General features: G+C 52.9%; 8 protein-coding genes across 8 annotated transcripts; 5 read left to right on the top strand and 3 right to left on the bottom strand.

Annotated features, from left to right (window-relative positions):
- Nucleotides 1-193: 193 nt before the first annotated feature.
- Nucleotides 194-2,303, top strand: P170DRAFT_413304 (glycoside hydrolase family 127 protein; the record flags this gene model as incomplete). The annotated part of the gene is made up of 3 exons (XM_024846969.1): nucleotides 194-603; nucleotides 659-1,763; nucleotides 1,812-2,303. The coding sequence occupies 3 exons, from the start codon at nucleotides 194-196 to the stop codon at nucleotides 2,301-2,303; spliced, it is 2,007 nt and encodes a 668-aa protein (XP_024702696.1).
- Nucleotides 2,304-2,675: 372 nt separating this feature from the next.
- On the bottom strand, nucleotides 2,676-3,444 carry P170DRAFT_361866 (uncharacterized protein; the record flags this gene model as incomplete). The annotated part of the gene is made up of 2 exons (XM_024844483.1): nucleotides 2,676-3,070; nucleotides 3,165-3,444. The coding sequence occupies 2 exons, from the start codon at nucleotides 3,442-3,444 to the stop codon at nucleotides 2,676-2,678; spliced, it is 675 nt and encodes a 224-aa protein (XP_024702695.1).
- Nucleotides 3,445-3,701: 257 nt separating this feature from the next.
- On the bottom strand, nucleotides 3,702-5,633 carry P170DRAFT_478242 (acetyl-CoA synthetase-like protein; the record flags this gene model as incomplete). Its single annotated transcript, XM_024853542.1, has 5 exons — nucleotides 3,702-4,126; nucleotides 4,185-4,306; nucleotides 4,355-4,449; nucleotides 4,498-5,252; nucleotides 5,321-5,633. 5 exons carry the CDS (start codon nucleotides 5,631-5,633, stop codon nucleotides 3,702-3,704), a joined length of 1,710 nt encoding a protein of 569 aa, XP_024702694.1.
- A 1,919-nt stretch (nucleotides 5,634-7,552) lies between these two features.
- P170DRAFT_439066 (DUF689-domain-containing protein) lies at nucleotides 7,553-8,743 on the top strand. Its single transcript, XM_024849753.1, has 2 exons — nucleotides 7,553-8,348; nucleotides 8,398-8,743. Exons 1-2 carry the CDS (start codon nucleotides 7,682-7,684, stop codon nucleotides 8,709-8,711), a joined length of 981 nt encoding a protein of 326 aa, XP_024702693.1. The 5' UTR covers nucleotides 7,553-7,681; the 3' UTR covers nucleotides 8,712-8,743.
- Nucleotides 8,744-9,624: 881 nt separating this feature from the next.
- Nucleotides 9,625-10,466, top strand: P170DRAFT_511998 (class I SAM-dependent DNA methyltransferase; the record flags this gene model as incomplete). Its single annotated transcript, XM_024854949.1, has 1 exon — nucleotides 9,625-10,466. Exon 1 carries the CDS (start codon nucleotides 9,729-9,731, stop codon nucleotides 10,464-10,466), a length of 738 nt encoding a protein of 245 aa, XP_024702692.1. The 5' UTR covers nucleotides 9,625-9,728.
- Nucleotides 10,467-11,454: 988 nt separating this feature from the next.
- P170DRAFT_457691 (T6SS phospholipase effector Tle1-like catalytic domain-containing protein) lies at nucleotides 11,455-13,187 on the top strand (the record flags this gene model as incomplete). Its single annotated transcript, XM_024851733.1, has 3 exons — nucleotides 11,455-11,644; nucleotides 11,779-12,951; nucleotides 13,000-13,187. The coding sequence occupies exons 1-3, from the start codon at nucleotides 11,497-11,499 to the stop codon at nucleotides 13,185-13,187; spliced, it is 1,509 nt and encodes a 502-aa protein (XP_024702691.1). The 5' UTR covers nucleotides 11,455-11,496.
- Nucleotides 13,188-13,669: 482 nt separating this feature from the next.
- On the top strand, nucleotides 13,670-15,305 carry P170DRAFT_363395 (putative polyamine transporter; the record flags this gene model as incomplete). The annotated part of the gene is made up of 4 exons (XM_024844576.1): nucleotides 13,670-13,780; nucleotides 13,846-14,582; nucleotides 14,636-15,011; nucleotides 15,063-15,305. The coding sequence occupies 4 exons, from the start codon at nucleotides 13,670-13,672 to the stop codon at nucleotides 15,303-15,305; spliced, it is 1,467 nt and encodes a 488-aa protein (XP_024702690.1).
- A 477-nt stretch (nucleotides 15,306-15,782) lies between these two features.
- On the bottom strand, nucleotides 15,783-16,699 carry P170DRAFT_449010 (uncharacterized protein; the record flags this gene model as incomplete). The annotated part of the gene is made up of 3 exons (XM_024851010.1): nucleotides 15,783-15,856; nucleotides 15,914-16,165; nucleotides 16,216-16,699. 3 exons carry the CDS (start codon nucleotides 16,697-16,699, stop codon nucleotides 15,783-15,785), a joined length of 810 nt encoding a protein of 269 aa, XP_024702689.1.
- Nucleotides 16,700-17,989: the final 1,290 nt, after the last annotated feature.

The following is a 17,989-nucleotide window of genomic DNA, read 5'->3' as shown; positions in this document are numbered from 1 at the left end:
CCCTGTCACCCCGCATCGGAGCTTCGATCCACCGGGTCTTTGCCTGCCCTACGGCGGGATGTCCGGCGGGGATGCCTTCATCAGTCGGGTGCCGGCTATCCGGCAGCTTATAAGTAACAGTGGCTCGTTTAAGTCTGTTGAGGGATCAGAGTAATTCTTCCTTCTTTGTCGAAGGCATCAATCCATTTCGAAAATGGGATATCCTCAGACAGACTTCATCTTCACCTCGTTCCCTCCGGGATCATTCTGGGGCAGAAGGCGCGACATTGTCAGGAAGACCACGTTGATTTATCAGTTGCAGGTGTTGAAACACACAGGACGGTACGATGCATTCCGTCTGAACTGGCATCCTATTTACAGTGAGCCCATCGGCATGGCATGGCCAGTGCCCAGGCATCTGTTCTGGGACTCCGATGTTGCCAAGTGGATCGAGAGTGCCTGCTATTTCCTTATGGAGGAGCAGGACGAGACGATCGATCAGGCTGTCAAGGAGCTCGTCGATATGATACGCGCTGCGCAGCACGAGGACGGGTATTTAAATATCCATTTCAGTGTTATTGAGCCCGAGAAAAGATGGACGAATCTGCGCGATATGCACGAGTTGTAGGGTCTCCTCGAACTCTCAGGAACTGATCAGCGTTTGGCTAATCCAGAATAGATATAATGCCGGACACCTGATCGAAGCTGCGCTGATTCACCAACAACTTTATAAAGACAACCGCCTTCTTGGCCCGATCATCCATTATGTTCACCTCATTCATTCGCGCTTTGGATCAGAGACAGGCAATATTCCCGGATATCCAGGGCACCCTGAGATCGAACTCGCACTTCTTCGCCTTTTCGCGCTAACGCATGATGGCAAATCACTCGAATTGGCGGAATTCTTTCTCCGCGAGCGTGGAAATCCGACGGGATGTGAAGGACGGCCATTCTACCAAGTCGAGGCTGAGCGCCGAGGCGAACCTCCGTTCCAGCGACCAGCTCATATGCCTCACCCGGATAGCTCCTTCTACAACCAGGCCCATCTGCCAATACTGAAGCAGGATACGGTGGAAGGACACAGTGTCCGCGCGATGTATCTCCTAACTGCCGTTGCCGACCTGTCGCGCACAAGTCCCAAATTTCGTGACGATGGCTATCTAGCCCGCACCGTCAAGCTTTGGGATAACATGGTAGGCAAGAAGATGTATCTCACGGGCGGGATAGGGGCAATCGCCCAGTGGGAAGGGTTTGGGATAGACTACTTCCTGCCTCAGAGTACAGATGAAGGAGGATGTTATGCCGAGACATGCGCTGCGATCGGTGTAATGATGCTCGCTCAGCGCCTTCTGGAGGTAGACCTGAATCATCGATACAGCGACATCATGGAGCTGTGTCTCTATAATGCTGTTCTCACGGCGATGAGTTATGACGGTAAGAGGTTCACCTACGTGAATCAACTTGCCAGCTCAGATGTATCTCCGTCCAAAAGAGAGGAATGGTTTGACTGTGCCTGTTGCCCCCCGAATATGACCCGAACATTTGGGATGCTGGGTGGGTATCTCTGGAATCACCATGTGGCAGGTCATAACGTCACCGTTGATGTTCATCTGTACACTAACGCAGAGCTGAATCTATCGGAGGGTGACAGCTCTCTCAGAATTCGCCAGAGTACTAAATGGCCCCTTGATGGCCTTGTCAAATTCACCGTTGACAAGCCGGAGCATGTGGATCTCACCCTCCGCCTGCGTATTCCGCACTGGGCTGAGGGATACACGGTAGGGGTCTATATTTACTCTCGCCTCGTTGAATGGTATTAACGGCAGTGTTAGTTTGAACCAAATTTGGAGAGCCCTATTGTTGAAAAGGGATACATTACCCTCCCAAACAACTGGTTGTCCCAGTCCAAACACTTTACTGTGAATATCCATGGCTTCATCCCTCGTCTTCTGTCGCCCCATCCCTTCACCAATCAAAACACAGTCGCAGTTGCCCGCGGTCCACTGGTCTATTGTGTCGAAGATGTAGACAACCCCTGGGTAAAGGATCACTTCAAATCCACGGCCATGCATACGGGTAGCAAGCTTGTTGAGGAGCGAAAGGTCGACCTTGAAGTTGGCGACGAATACATTGCCATTAGAGCGATTGCTGCAGGTTCTTTTGTCTCCCTTGATCCTTGGGACCACTGTGCTGCAATGCCTACCCCTGCCACAGAAAGTGGTAGTCAAGGACCGCGCCAGGATCTGGTCTTTGTCCCGTACTATTATCGGGCGAATAGAGCGGGCAGAGGGCAAATGAGAGTCGGACTGAAGAAGGGATGCTGAGTTGTGTGAAAGTGCTGCATACTTCATTTTCCATTCACGTTGTTTTATTCACAATGGCACGATCTCTTTGAGTCAGTCAATGCTTATAGTCAAGCTGAACTATACTTACTTTCTGGGCCCGGTGAACAGAAAATCCAAGCCGACTCCATGACTCCGACATGGCCAATGTAGATATACCCTTGAAGATCCAGCAAAGTTGAAACGCTCGCAAAGCGTAAATGACGATTGTTTCTGATAAAGCAACAGCACCCATGGCAGAATATACGGCTGTCCGTGATTATCCAATTCGTATAGCTTCGTATGTACAGACAATTTGCCGACCGGTGGATTTCCGCCTCTACGTCCGTTCCAGATTGTGTCCAAGCTCATCAATCACCGGCGAACGTTGGGCAACGCCGTCTCCATCCACAGCTTGGTATACTGCTTATGCAGCCACACAATGTGCGGCGGCATAGGCGCGCCCTCGGCCTTGCCCAGACCTTGGAAAAACAAGCTCTTGAGACCAAACTCAGCGACTCCCTCGTCGGGCTTCACAACGGCCGACATTTCAAAAAGACCGTCAGACGGGCGCACGCCCTTGGTGCGTGGCGTATCACCGCATCGCACGATGATCCGCTCGGGGGTTTTCTCTAGAACCTCGAAGTGGTCAGTGATCAGGGTGCCGACGTCATAGGTCGAGGAACGCAATTGCTCGGGCGTCCAGAGGTGATCCTTCGTCTCTTCGGGGGGAGCGTTGCGTTCGTGATGAGAGCGCTGGTATGCGTATCCTATGTAGATTCCGTGCGCGGTTAATGACTGCTTCTGCGTGACGTGCATAGTACCGAGCACCACGGTCGGGATCGGGGAGAGCAAGTTAAATACCCCAGCCACTCCAGATTCCAGCACAGAAAGCTTCGGTCAATTTGCCCTTCTTCTCTAGCAGGGTGGGATTGATCTCGGAAAGCGGCACTCGCCGAATGCACAGGTCGTAGGTCTGAGGGTTTCCCTCGGGGTTCTGAGCGCGATGGAATGCGGAGCTGAATAGAGGGTCGGAGGGTGTCATCGGCACGAAGGTGGACTTGCGGGTGCCCCAGAAGAAGGCACCGACCGAGGCAGCACCCCCGTAGGTGGTGAGCTTGAAGACACGCTTGATGAGGCCCATTGTGGATGACTGAGGGAGATGAAGAGGGAGGAAGTTGGACAGGGAGAGACGAGCAAATGACGAAAGGCGGAGAAGCTCCGCGCCAAGACTTCGGCGTTTGTTGTCTTTGTCTCTCGCTCTCTCTCTTCTCTCCTCTCCCTCGCTCTACTCACTACTCGAGACCTGCCACAAACAAGCCAGATTCTACACACGATTCCCGCGAAAATTATCAATATTATTCCTATAAGACCCACATACATCACTTTTTCATCAGTCAATTAGTACGGTGTTCCTCCCCAGTCCCATGCCTTGACTCCGTCTGCCACCGGTTCGTTCCATTCGCACACCTCCACGTCACTGCCATACGTGAAGTCCTCATTGGGAGCGAAATACTGCTGGACGGTATGCCGGCGAACCAGTTTTCCGGTGTCTGTGCGAGGAACGTCCTCTCCGTCGCGCAAATGCCGTAGAGCAACCGGCAACTGGAAGGCGTAAAGGTTCTTGTGCAGGTCAACACGCAACTGTCGCAGATCAGGGACACTGCCGGTCTTAAGCGCAGTGGGGTCGAAGCGGATCAAAGCTGCGAGACGATCTCCATCGCGGTCAGGAGCTCCCAAGATGTATCCCTCCGAAACATAGGGAAGCTTCATGATCTCGGACTCCACTTCGAAGATGGTGATCCGGTGTCCCTTGGTACGAATATCTGGGACGGTGAGATACTGCTGCGTAGAAGAGGGATCAAAGGATACAGGCAGGCTTACAATCTGTTTTGAAGCGGCCATCAAGGACGACGTTGGACCCGACAAGACGCGCAGAATCCCCCGTTCGGAAGTAGCCTTCCTCGTCAAAGGCTGCCTCTGTGGCTTCAGGGTTGTCCAGGTAGCTGATATGGTCAGCCAGATGAATCGTCAACACTGGGCGCAACACCTACTGGGAGAATATTCCCTTTGCTTTCACGAGGAGCTCGCCCGAGTCGCCTTCGGTGAGCTTGATTGATACGTTCGGCTGCGACTCCCCAATACAACGCTATGCACAATTAGTACGCTCTGTATCCGACGGAGTCTGTCTCCTTACCTCGATCCCAAGTTCTTCATCAGGGCCTGGCAAATATGTACAACCATGGCCGGCCAGCTCAGTGCTCGAGAATCCACATTCCAACGGTCTTCCAAAGACATCACGCCAGAACTTTCGCACTTGCTCCGTGGCAAAAGCCCCTGTGACTCGGAATGTGTTGACTTCTTGCATACCTCGGAGATATTCCTCTGTCTCTTCGGGCGGGAGAAATTTTAAGACCTCTTCATAATGAGTCTTCATCTTTTCCCAGGTCGTGGGGACTGCCCAAAACCCGTGGATCCCGCCTTGACGCAGCGCTTCCCACAGCTCTGCGCATCCACCGCTGCTCATCACCAGGCGGTGTCCGGCCAGTGGACGACTGAGCAACAGAAGAAAGCCACTGATCCAATGTGGCGGCTGATAGCAGAGGGATGTGATTGGCTCCGTCTGCAGCAGCGGATTGTTATTGAAGAGTCTTCGCACGTGCACCACGCCCTTTGGTGGGCCGCTCGTGCCGGATGTGAAGAGAATGGCACTGTATGTGTCTTCGGGGATGGTCATTTCCGGATCAATTTCAGCCCGGATATTCAAGTCCTTGCTCCGCGAGTGCAAGCCGTGATGGATCGAAATGGGCATAATGGGGAGAGTCTGGCCCTTGGGGCTTCCATGTTCTTGGAATCCCTGCGCTAACTCCTCGTACTTTGAGCTGGTCAAAATACCCGATGCAGAGCATCTTTGGAGCAGCTCGCCCGCCTCCTGGGGCAGCAGCCTCAGCCCTGTAGCATGGTGGTTAACGCTGCCTCAATCGCCTTGCTGTCACTCGTTGCTATTGGACAGAACTCACCAAGAGGCACGATAGCACCTCCCACTGCCAAGATGGCTAATGAGGCGACGACAAAGTCGTAGCTCGTCGGGGTCAGAACGCCAACGCATGGCTTGTCCTTACTGATTCTCCCCTGGTCGTCAAAAAGACCCTCTGGGAGACTCTGGTAGATGGCCTTGCGAGTCTCCCGAATATCCGCCAACAATTGAGGATAACCCGCCTGGACTCCATCCCGAGGGTCGAAGATCACTGGTTCTGGATCATTTTCGAGCAGCCACACCAGGCGCTTGAACATGACCTCATTGGGGAGCTTGAGAGTGGTGAGGTTGACCATTTTTGCTAGGCCTCGGGATACAGGAACCTGGGTATCTGCAGAAAGCTATAACGATCACTGACGGGCAGAAGAAGCTCATATCTATACGATTTCCCTTCAGCATTCCCTCTGCTAAAGAAAGTCGGTCTACGTTGCGGCATCAGGAATATTGGAATCGACGCCCAAACATCATGCAAGGCTGCCATCCTGCATCACCCATTCACCTTCACACCGATATATGCTTCCAATACGACGCTGACAACAAATGTGACTGGTCGGGTTGGGGCATCGCACTCCAATGGCATTTGCATTTGCCATATGGCCAATAGTTGTTGTTTGCTTGGAATGTGAGCAGCCTTCTTAGGGGCTGGCCAGCTCTATTTCCCCATACTAGGTCAAATTCACGTGTAGTGTAGACATAGGGGTTACATTGGGAACAGGGCCTGAGCATTATCAGTGCAACATTCCGGAGCCCCCCAGCAGTCGGTTGCTGTAAAGTGATCAGCGATGGCTTGCATATCGTTGAGCTATTGGCTTCCAGCTACTAGTCTGGAATTCGGACATATCACCTGCATACAACACCTCACTTGCTGTGGATTCCTACGTGGCTGATCTGGATGACCGGGTTTGGTTCGTGCTCAGCCTTCATTCCTTTGACATCCCTTGCATGTCACTCTTCAATAGCCATGTGTGGTCATTGTACTCGGATACGATGTAGTGTATTGCTGGCGCTTCCATTTATCGGAATGATTTTCGCCATTCGAACACAATAATCTCTGCTGGCCAGATCAAGCCTTGGTAGGTCTACATCCCCATTGTCTCGCCCAGCCTTCCCTGTTGTAAAAGAACCTCATGGCCAAGCAATGATGCCCTACTGATTTCCTTACTGCTGGCCGTTTTGCCCGCGTTCAGGCCGTTGAACTACGGCTACCCACGCCCCTTGGGCTGCTCGATATGCAGTCTTCGGCAAGGTGTCCAACATTCTGCACCGTGCGTGACATTCTCCTCAATCAGTTGGCCCATTTTCCCCTAGCAGTCTCCGGTCTGATGGGTCACTTGACGAGTTACTCGTGAGATGTTACGGAGTAGCTATGTAGGTGACCCTGGTTGAGATCTGGCTTGTTCTCCTCGCCTCTTGCATTTCTACGGACCAAAGGCTATTCACAGCGTACGAATTCTTCCTCGGATTTATGAGCCGTCCATTCGACGACTCTCCGACAATCCTATTTGATGACGTCCATTCCCTTGCCAATATTGTCCTCTCATAATAAGTCCGCTCGTGACCAAGAGGGATAGGTCTCTGTTGTCACTGACAGTAGATTTATTAGCGATTCTCCACGTTACGATCATGTGGCGCTTTCATTCCCCCCGTAGGGGCGGATTCCATCGATCTGTTTGTGATCACATTATCAAATTTGGTCATTTGGGCATGTATCTATGGGATACAGTCCTGCCCCAGAGCCTGCCTCTCAAGACCAGAAACATCTGGAAGCAAATACTGAAAAACTTACCAATTGTTTATAGAGACATTCTATCAATGTTATCACACTACGAAGTCTCTGAGAGGCGTGAATCTTGGGATTCTTTGATCGATTGCCATTTCCATAAATCCATATCAGGTTATTCTGTCAAGCCAGGCTCCATAACATAAATCACCCCAGTTTTCTATTGTGAAGACGTCTATGCCTCTCTCAAACCCACTCGGTCGTATACTACGCCGTCTAGAGTTAGGGCTCTCTTCTTTCTTTCCGCACTCGGAACAGGCAGATGGCTGCCTCAGGCGCCGCCCTTATCGCTGTGCCCGATTAGGTAACGCAATCCGACGGGTCCGCGGAGATCCTCAGGCATCCACTCCACCGGGGGGCAAACCGGCCTGAAGAATTAGGCACGAACGGTTACGCCACTGTTAATCAGCATCATTGATTTTCTCCCCTCCTTCTTTTCCTTCTCTTTCTTTCCACTTCGTCATCTCCTCTTTCTCCTTCTCCTCTCTCCTTTCCGGTCCCGTCACCACTCACGTCTTCCTCCATCTTTCTCCCCATAGAAATAGATTCTTTTTAACCGTCAAAATGGCCGTCACCCTCGACATGGCCGACGACTTTAACGCCACCCCGGCGCCCACCAAGCCCAACGTCACTCAGACTCAAACACGCAGCCTCCTCCTTGCGCCCCCCTCGATTGCCGCCCACGAAGAAAAACTCCGAGACCTGTTCACCACCTTCGATCGCTCCACGACCGACCTGCAGATGCTGGACCGCCTGTCTGCCGGTTTTGTGCCCCTCCCTGCCGATACCTACGATCTGGTGCTGGTTCTTACGGATACCAACGGTGCCCGGCGCGACGAGGCGCTTCGACTACTCAATCGCGATGTCTATACCGCTCTGGTGCCGGCGATGAAGGCCGGTGGTAAACTGCAGCTGCAGGAGGGTTCGCTCGGCGCGAATGAGGGGCTCGAGGCCATTCTGGCCGGGTTGGTTGAGAAGGACGGGGTGTTTGAGAAACAGGTCTTCCAGTCGGTCGCGGTGCCGTTGAAGTTGGGCAGCGGGAAGAAGAAGCCCAAGAAGGAACCTGCCCCGGCGACGAATGGGGTGTCGAACGGATTCTCGAATGGCGTGCACAGCAATGGCGTGGGTGCGACGAACGGAACGAACGGGGTTGGGTTCGTCGACGGCGACGAGTTGATTGACGAGGATGACTTGCTGTCGGAGGATGATATGAAGCGACCGCTGCAGACTCGTATGTATCCGTCTTGTGGTTGATATGATTCCTTGCTAACGGTATACAGCATCCAACTGCGAGCCCGAAAAGGCCAAGAAGCGCCGACGCCCCTGCAAGGACTGCACGTGCGGACTTGCCGAGAAACTGGATAAGGAGGACCAAGACCGTCAGGAGCAGGCGACCAAGGACCTGAACGTTCTCAAGTTGCAGGCCGACGACCTGAATGACGAAATGGACTTCACGGTGCAGGGTAAGACGAGCTCGTGCAACAGCTGCTCGCTGGGCGATGCCTTCCGATGCTCAACCTGCCCGTACATCGGGCTGCCTCCGTTCAAGCCGGGCGAGGAGGTCAAGATTATGAACGACACGATCCAGTTGTGAATGCGAGATTAATGGCTTACGGTTCTTTGCAAGGCGTTGTGATTTGGACTGCGTTATCTTTACTAGATGGATGATTTGAATACCTATTTCCCGGGGGATATTTAAAAGTGTGATATTTCTTGAATCCGTGAGATTCGCTAATACTATGATTACCATATTTCTGCAGTACGGAGTAGTTATTGTCCCTGATCTTCCCAAAACACTCCCTACTCTCTATACAATCCACGGCTACCCCTCCAAGCCGCGATATCGGCGACCGGCAGAGATTGATAAGCGGCGCTGACTCATGCCGTCCCGGGCGGCTGGATTGGCCAATCACGGCCGGTGCTTTTGCAACCGTATCGGGGGCATTACTAATTGCCCTGTTGGGTTAAGAAATCCCTGCCTGACAGACAATCACTATTCTGCGAGCATTGATTGGTAGACTCATCTCTAGGGAGTCAGTCGGTGGAGTGTTGTGTTGGAGTCATTTTGGAGTAGAGTGGGATGGCATTAGTATTACCCCATGGTAAGACACTGAGATATATTTCCGCAGGTTAATGTACTACATGCAAAACACGACTGTTGCTGAAACTGTAGACAAACTGATTGGCAAAGACTACTTAGTATAATGATCAGTAATTCAATTCAACTTCGATCCAGCTACGTTGTTGAAATGATTGAAACGGGGAGAAAGAGGTTTTCCTAAGCGCGCATACATAGAGGGGTAAGCAAACAGCAAGATGCTCGACAGATTGCAACCCTTGATTGACCAGAATACGATCCATCCATTATGCATGCCCAAAAGACAATAGATAATCAATGAAAGCCAATCCAATAAATCCATTGACCAAACGAGGTTCCCCGCATCGGTAGCCGAATGCCGACGGATCGGATCCTGCCGACCCCAATCATGCTGCACCCAGTACGACCTTTTTCAATCAATTGACATTGACCCAATCACTCCACCTAGCATTCGCCAGGGATACTATTCCCATACTCCATACACAGACCTACACAATACACTACACAAACACAATGACCGAACCCAACCCCACCAGCACCGCCCGCTTCAACGAAGAAGCCACAACCTGGGACACCAACCCATCCGTCCAAGAAGCCACACGCCTAGCATTCGCAGCCCTAGAACCTATCATACGTCACCGATCAACAGAAAGCAACACCAACACCGGAGTCTCCGTCCTCGAAATCGGCTGCGGAACGGGCCTCCTAACGACGCGCGTGGCGCCGCTAGTCGACTCCATCGTGGCGATCGATACAGCGCCAGGCATGATAGCGATGCTGGAGGCGAAGATCGCGCAGAGCCCGGCGGCCGCGAACGTGATCCCGCTTTGTAAGTTGCTCGTCGATCCAGAGGATGAGGTCCTCCCTGCGATGGATCGGCGTGATCCCTCGGGCCCGAGGCAGAAGTTTGATCTCGTGTTGTCGCATCTCGTGATGCACCATGTTCCGGATCTGAGGGCGTTTGTGGGGACGGTGTTCGGGTGTTTGAAGCCCGGGGGTCGGGTGGCGTTGACGGATTACGAGGATTTTGGACCCGAGGCGATTAAGTTCCATCCGAGGGCGAAGCTGGAGGGGGTGGAGAGGCATGGGATCCAGAGGGAGTGGATGGAGGGGTTGATGAGGGAGGTTGGCTTTCGGGATGTGAAGGTGCAGGTTGGATGGGGGTTGGAGAAGAAGGTGACGGGGTGGGAGAGCGAGGAGGAGGGGAGGATCATGGTGTTTCCGTTCTTGGTCTGTGAGGGAGTGAGGTGATTGGATTTGGATCACAGAATGGATGTTGGATATGCAGCTGCGCACTCTGTACAGGTGAGACGGACTGCCCGGTTAGGGCTGAGCTGTCACCTGAGTTTACATGCAATCGGCTGGGGGCTGGTCATTGGACAGTACGGAGTGGTTGGATGTAAATATAGCCAGACTGTCTTGGTGTTACAACGACATATTCCCTGGTCATTTTCCATATCTGGCCAAAAAGCAGAAGACGGATCATTGCGTCAGCTCATGAGAAGGCTGTAACTACTCGTGTTGGTCTTACTCAGAGGATAGTGTTTCCCACGCGTAAGCACAACAAGATAAAAGCGCCGATGGCTGTGATGACATGTCACATTCAACTTGAGCCGTGGCGATGATCCCATCGAGCGCAGCCCTCGATGCAGACCATGGGCGAGGCTGCCAGCAGGTTGCTTATTCCTGGATCATGATTGCCGCGGCGCAGGTGGCGCAGAGTCTATGCCCCCGGCCAACTTGATTCTTGAAGCTGGAAAGCTGTTGCTGGACCCTGAATGACGTATCTGATCTACCAGCCTAAAATAGGCAAACTATATGCAGCTAAGACGAGCCATTTGCAGATTGAATTGTGCAACCGGATTGCTGGCCGACGATCCCACAGGCGCCCATCTCTTCTCTGACCATCAGCGACTTTGCCTCCAAGGCACTTCCACAAACTCCTTCCAACAGCAACGCCACGCTGAGACTTACATCCTCATAGGCCATTTGCCATGGACGAACAAGGGGAGGGGCAAAACAAGCCCCAGGAGCCCCAGATCCAGCGGTCGTGGCAGATGCGGTGTGGACGCCTGATCAAGACACTACTGCCGGGCTATTGGGCGTCGATGCGAGGATCAACACTGCACTAAGCCTTGCCATGCATGGGAGACGAACCTAGAGCCGGATGACTGGTTCTGCCTTCCACAGAGCCTCCACCCGGATATCTTAAGACCAGCCCAGTGCTAGACCGACCCCTCCGTCCACCCTGCTGTTTACCAGAGCAGAAACATCAGTCAACATGTCGGAAAAAGATGACCGTGAAGGCTCGCCGCCCCGAGAACTCGTCCTCTGCTTCGATGGAACGGGCAACAATTTCCGGGAGGATGACTCGGAGAGCAACATCATGAAGATATTTAGCATGCTGGATCGAAGTAAGGAAAATCGATGTAGGTTTGAGCTCCGGTGAACCAATTTGCACTTGAGTTAGGGACCATGCTGATGCCATCTCTCTAGATTGTTACTATCAACGTAAGCACACTCCACTGACTTTCCCGATCGCCAAGAGCTAACAGTCTTCCAGCGGGCATTGGGCAAGATATAAGCCCTGGCTCGTGGTTCACTGCCGCCATCAAAAAGTCTCCCTTGCACAAGCTCCATGACGAAGCGCACGCCGGCTCTTTCAATAAGCATGTTATCCGCGGTTATAAATTCCTCGCGCGCCGGTGGAAGCCCGGTTCGAAAGTCTATCTCTTCGGCTTCTCTCGCGGAGCATATACCGCCCGATTCCTCAACGAAATGCTTGACTTTGTAGGCCTCATATCCGCCGACAACGAAGAAATGATCCCTTTCGTCTGGGAAGCCTTCGTTAACTGGAAGTTTGCCCCACCCGGACGGGACCGAAAGAGAGCCGGAATTTTTCTGCGCAAGTGTCGCGAGACGCTCTGCCGAAGAATCGGATGGGTGGATTTCCTCGGCCTCTTTGACACCGTCAGCAGCGTCGACGGAATGGACTGGGACTTCGACAAGTCAAACCCGATTCAGCCAAATCCGAAAACGATGCGGCACGCCGTCAGCATTGACGAGCGTCGCATCAAGTTCCAGCCCGTGCTCTTCCAGGAAGTCCGCGGGCAGCCTGGCGAGATGAGGATGCCTCGCGTGAGCACCTGGGCGACAGGGAACGAATCGGCGTCTGATCGCGAGAGTCAGGCACCCGTGAAGCTGAATCCGGACTTCGAGGAAGTATATTTCGCCGGCGACCACAGTGACGTCGGAGGCGGATGGTCGGGAGGGCGCTGGCGCGTCAGTCAGATCCCACTCATGTGGATGGTGCAGGAGGCGGCGGAGGCGGGCCTCACGTTCCGAGAGCACCAGTTGAAGCGACTGGGGTGCTTTGACCCGGTGAAGAGAGAGTACGACGACGACGTTTTATGGGCAGCGACGACTGCGGAACTTCACGACTCGCTAAATTACTCGGACCCCGGGAAGATGGTGGAAACGATGTTCTGGCGCGTGCTCGAGTGTGTCCCCTTCAAGAGACCTAAAGTCGCGCCCGATGGATCCGTGAAGGATAGTCGATGGCATGCACGAGGTCTGCCTCGTCCGTTGCCTCGTAATGCGAAGATCCACTTCAGCGTTCACGACCGCATGAGAGACGACCCGGGGTATCGGCCCTACAACCTGGGAGTCGGCAAGAAATTGGACATTAGCGAATGGCAGCGCGTGGAACATGAGGCACATAAAGGCAAGGAGAAGGGTCTGTGCCAGTATTTCATTCGGATCCAGAAGCCCGACAACGAGGCAGACGCGAATGGGGCTGGCCAGCTAGAGCGTGTGGGACAGCAAAAAGCGGATAAGAAGCAGCAGCAAGCGGGCAACAAGCAGCAAGAAGTGAGGAAAATACCGCAAAGAGCGGACGAGAGGCAGCAGAAGGGGAAACGAGCCGAGAATCTCATCTCGGGGACAGTGAAGAAGTCTGAAGTGAGTGTATAATCTGGGTGTTTGGGTATCTCATATCATATCGTGTACTACTAGCATAATGTCAATGAACCGTGTATTTCTGGGCTCTCGAAGGACAGTATGACCATGCTCAATCTCGGCCACATCCGATAACGAGCCAGATCTAGCTGAGTAATTGACCCATTCAACTCAACAGAAAGACTTACGAAGTGTGGGACATCCGTCGGCGTGGGGATCTCATCCCAACCGAATTCCGGGGAAACCGCAAAAACATGGGGGAGTGAAGAACGACGACCAGAAGGATTGAGGAGACGACGGCATCGGCAGGCGATCCTGCAATCTTTCGCCAATCGGTTTGCTGCTTTTGCCCCGGGATATCCGACAACAGCCACCGGGACTTCCAGCTCTCCTCATTCTTGCGATTGGCCTCACGATTACCCTGTGGGGAAGATCGACGGGGCCTAATTTAAGTACGTGGCGTTTGGCTCGCTCGCTCCGTCCTCCTCCACCACATCATGGAAGACCCCAAGGCCTCTTCAACCCACATCGATCGGGCGGCGGAGGAAATGGGAGATATTCCCCTGGAGGGAAAGGAGTATCGAGAGATCGATCCAAATGACCCCCAGGTAGGGTTCTCAGCCTGCTACTACTACCAGCTCAACGCACTGTTCTCCAAACTGACGATATCCAGAACTGGACAACGACCGGGCGACTGACTACCTACCTGACCATCTGCTGTTTCACCTTCCTCGCCAATGTCAATTCCAGCAACTTCACCGTCGCCACGCAGGCCGTGGTCAAGGAGTTCCGAGTCTCGCAGACTCAGGCCGGCGAGCTCGTCTGTTTCAACGTCTTTCTGTTCGGCCTAGGCAACGTCTTCTGGGTGCCACTGATGCGAGTGGTAGGCAAACGACCAGTCTACCTCATCTCCATGCTCAGTCTGAGCATGATGAATGTCTGGTCCAGTCGAGCGTCCAGCTATGGCGAACTACTCGCCTCGCGCATTCTGTCGGGCTTCGTCGCCTCCGCCGCAGACGCCACGGTGCCTGCCGTCGTCTCGGATATGGTGGCACCGCACGAGCGAGGCCACTACCTGATGATCTTCCATCTGGCCATGACGGGGGGTCTGTTCGTCGGGCCGTTGATCAATGCGTACCTCGTGCAGGAGGAGAACTGGCGCTGGATGTGCTATTTGATCGCGGTTGCCGTGGGCGTCGTCTTTATCATGGCCATTTTCATGGTCCGAGAAACCTCATATTACCAACGGCAAGCCTCGGGTCCCAAACGGACCTGGTGGCAGTGGATGTCGGCGACGCGAGGGTATAACCCCGAGGCCTCCTTCGGTCGCACGCTACTGGATATCATCTGTAGCGCGGCCTATCCACAGCTTATATGGGCGGCTATCTCCATCGGCATCTGCACGGGCTGGTAAGGTCTTTCTTGGGCCGATGCTTCGTTCAGTTGATCTGATGTGAATTTAGGAATATCGTCGTCCAGTTGACCGCGTCGCGCACGTTCACGGCATCTCCGTACAACTGGCCTGCCGGCAGTCTGGGTCTCCTCTCACTTTCCGGGTTTATAGGTGCCGTTCTGGCATTCTACCTGGGTGGTCGACTGATCGATATCATCTCCACCCGGTACACGAAACGCCACAACGGCCAGCGTCTCCCGGAGTATCGCCTGCCGGCCATCATTATCCCTGGCACGATCGGACCGGCCGGAATCCTTATTTTCGGGCTCTGCATCGCCAACGAGGTCCATTGGATGGGATCTGCCGTTGGATATGCCATGCAGGCCTTCGGGGTGGCTGCTATTTCGAATGTTGCGGTGACATACTCATTAGACTGTTATAAACCGGTAGGTGCTCCGTGGAAGCGAAATTGCGTAACCATCTAACTGGTCACATAGGTAACTGGCGAAGCGCTGGTCATTATCTTCGTCATCCGCAACACAATTGGAATGCTGCTGTCGCTGTATGCTGCCGACTGGATTAGTCGACAAGGCCCGGCGGCCGTTTTTGGCGAGATGACTGCCATTCAGGTGGCGAGTATGCTGCTCTCCATCCCATTGTTCTTCTGGGGAGTGAGATTGCGGAAGGCCACGTCGGGATATGGGCCGATGAAGCGGTTCCGGGAACAGGATGATACATAGAGCGTGTTGATGACCCTTATGACATGAGTCTTTCATCTCTTTGAGGTAATTATAGTAATGTGATCCGAGCTGTTTTAGCGCTGCTGTTTCAGAATGCCTTTCCTTCCTGAATCTCTTCACGGAGGTATCTCGCGTCAAGCACAAGGTAATGAATCGTATTAAAGTAAGTAAAGGAATCTAAAGATGCAGTTGCTCCCATCCCGTGGTGCCAAGCGGTGGCCTTTCGAGCGCCAATTCTCGATCGATTCTCAGAATCAGGGTTTGAAATTCTTGGTCTCAAGCCAAATGTTTAGACAAGATCATAACCATACTAGTTTGTCAATAGATGCTTCCCCTCTGTACGAGAGCTAGTCCTGCTGGGCAGAACTGGGACCAAGAGGCGTCAGCCATGCCTTTGTGCGCGCGCGACGGCATGCTTGCGTAGTTCTCGGTTCGAGAATCAGACAGCACCCATAGCGAGGGTGTATTCAGAAAACGTCAGGAAAACATCAGGCTCTGGGTTAAGAAAGCAATCAACAAAGTTAATGCGCCATTCATCTTTGTATGAGAGACTGTACAAAGTTTTACAGTATTCCCAATAGTCCGGGTACCACCCCGACTGCTGCCACAGTCAACAAGGGTGATTCGAAGCGGGCTGCGAGAGGAAAGAATTATGTTTCCCCTGTTCAGGTCCGCGTGAGTAAAAGTTATATCTCCGGCGTCTGGCAGCAGGCACCGATTTGGATCCTCGTATCTGTGCTCGAAACGCAATTGATGTAGTAAAGCGAACCAGTCATTGAATGCCTCGACACTCAAGAAAGGACCACTCCTCGGCTGACATTGCAATACATAATCAAAAAGATGTTGTCGTGTGATTGATCCTGTAAACAGAGTGAGTCTCCGGTGGAGGCCTTGCCGGATTTCGCCCTACCAACAAACTGGTCCGCAGGGTCTTGCCTGAGCTGGCGCAAAGTATCCAGTATCTCGCGCAGTTGATCAGCGATTGCTTGTTTTTCGGCATCAGTCAGAGTGCTGTAGCAATCGGAGACCGTCAGTCCGCGTATCAGCTCCATGTATATAAATCCGAAGCCTTGACCATCGACTCGCCAACCAAAGACCTCGGGCACCGGGACTTTCTCATGGAATACATGTCGGATCATCCAGGGATTCAAGGCTTCGGCAGCGGTTACATAGGGTCCGAACTTGACAACCAGATTAAGGTCTTCAATTATCACCGGCTTTGGCTGAGCTATTTGATGCGCATCGCTTGATAGGGCTAGTATTTCAGATGGTGCTGGCAGTTGTCGGCCTGGGTCGGCAGCAAAGAAGGAGGTGCGCGAAAAGTCCATCTCTTTCTTGGTTGCATCAGGCAGCTCGAGTGATATGACTTGCCCATTCAGTCTGTATGAAACCATATTGGTGTGGTAGAGCGCGACAGATGAGACGAGAAGCCACAATCTCAACCAAAGCAGGCGGTGCTAATGAGGGGTAGGTCACCTGAATCCTTCTCTCGCCAAGTCCAGCCTGCCATTCATTCATCTTGGCTGTTTCCCGAACTTGCCCTTGTCAAGAAAATGAAGAGTGGTCGAGAATGAGACGAGGAAGAAAGAGGGAGGAGAAAGACAAGACAGCGGTGGTCATGTGCTGCTGGCCTGAGGCATATCTTTCCGTCTTCTCCCTCTTCTTCCTCTTCTCCCTGTCCTCCTTTCATCTCTCACAACCTGCCATCGACATGGAGCTGGTTACTAGAAAGACTAGAAAGCTCTTTGGAAATTCAGGTGCTTACTCGTCCTCGAGATCAAATCCCATCCAAACAAATGCCGGCGTATCGTATCCCATGCGACCGGCTCAATTTGCCCTGAATGTGAAACTGTCCATTTGACATCAAAACCTGGTCAGTGAGTTTAGTCTCCATTGCTAATAATTACATGTCGATAACTACTCCGTATTAGTCTATCTTGAACGCATACGGAGTACGGAGTACTCCGTAAGTACTTCGCTTGTCGCCTCGCGGTTCCACGGAACGAACAGTCGCCAAGTGGGTCGTCAATCTCATTCTTGGGTTTCCCCAATTTTTTGCAGCTCGCGGTTTCAACTACTGCGCCGATTCGCCATCGTCGAAAGTTAATTAGATTGCGGTTTCTCTGTCATGTTGCGAGGCGAGCATCTGTCGGCGCAATCCAACACAACGTCCGACCTTGAAAATATCGAGCCCTTGGAAGGTATTGAATATCTTCCTTTGCCCACGCGACGCTTCTCTACTGTTTTTCCTATTCACCTTCATGCACTCCAGAACCGAGAGAACTCCGAGGCCCTGTGCACCGTCGGCGATCCCACTCTGATCGCTCTAGCGCTCACTAGTGTCTCCAGAAACCACACCGCGCCAAACTTCTGAGTTCACAGAGGACGGGTCAAATACCCAGACAGGCAGGACACTTGCGGATTTGACCCGATGGCATGGCTCATTAATAATGGTCCCATGATCCGTCCCTCCAATGGTTCCAGTGTCGGCGGCCTGGAAGCATGCTAGCCGCAGGGCCAGGCATCTCTCATCTGCTCGGACCTCCGCGGCGTGCCTTTCTGATCCTTTCCGATGAGATCATCGATGGATCTGCGATCGCGTGCATTCTAGCGTTGACAATGTCGCGAGAATATTGTATTCGGCCCTATGTCGGAGTATGGCTTGCAGGGTGGTTTTAAAAAAT

This window comes from Aspergillus steynii, assembly GCF_002849105.1.
Source record: "Aspergillus steynii IBT 23096 chromosome Unknown P170scaffold_6, whole genome shotgun sequence".
Classification (NCBI taxonomy): domain Eukaryota; kingdom Fungi; phylum Ascomycota; class Eurotiomycetes; order Eurotiales; family Aspergillaceae; genus Aspergillus; species Aspergillus steynii.
This window is presented reverse-complemented; position numbering and strand designations above follow the sequence as displayed.

Excerpts from the sequence above, each read along its gene's own strand:
- P170DRAFT_439066 (XM_024849753.1), top strand. The coding sequence starts at position 7,682 with ATGGCCGTCACCCTCGACATGGCCGACGACTTTAACGCCACCCCGGCG. Across the intron at positions 8,349-8,397 it reads GAAGCGACCGCTGCAGACTC|CATCCAACTGCGAGCCCGAA; the intron begins GTATGTATCCGT and ends AACGGTATACAG.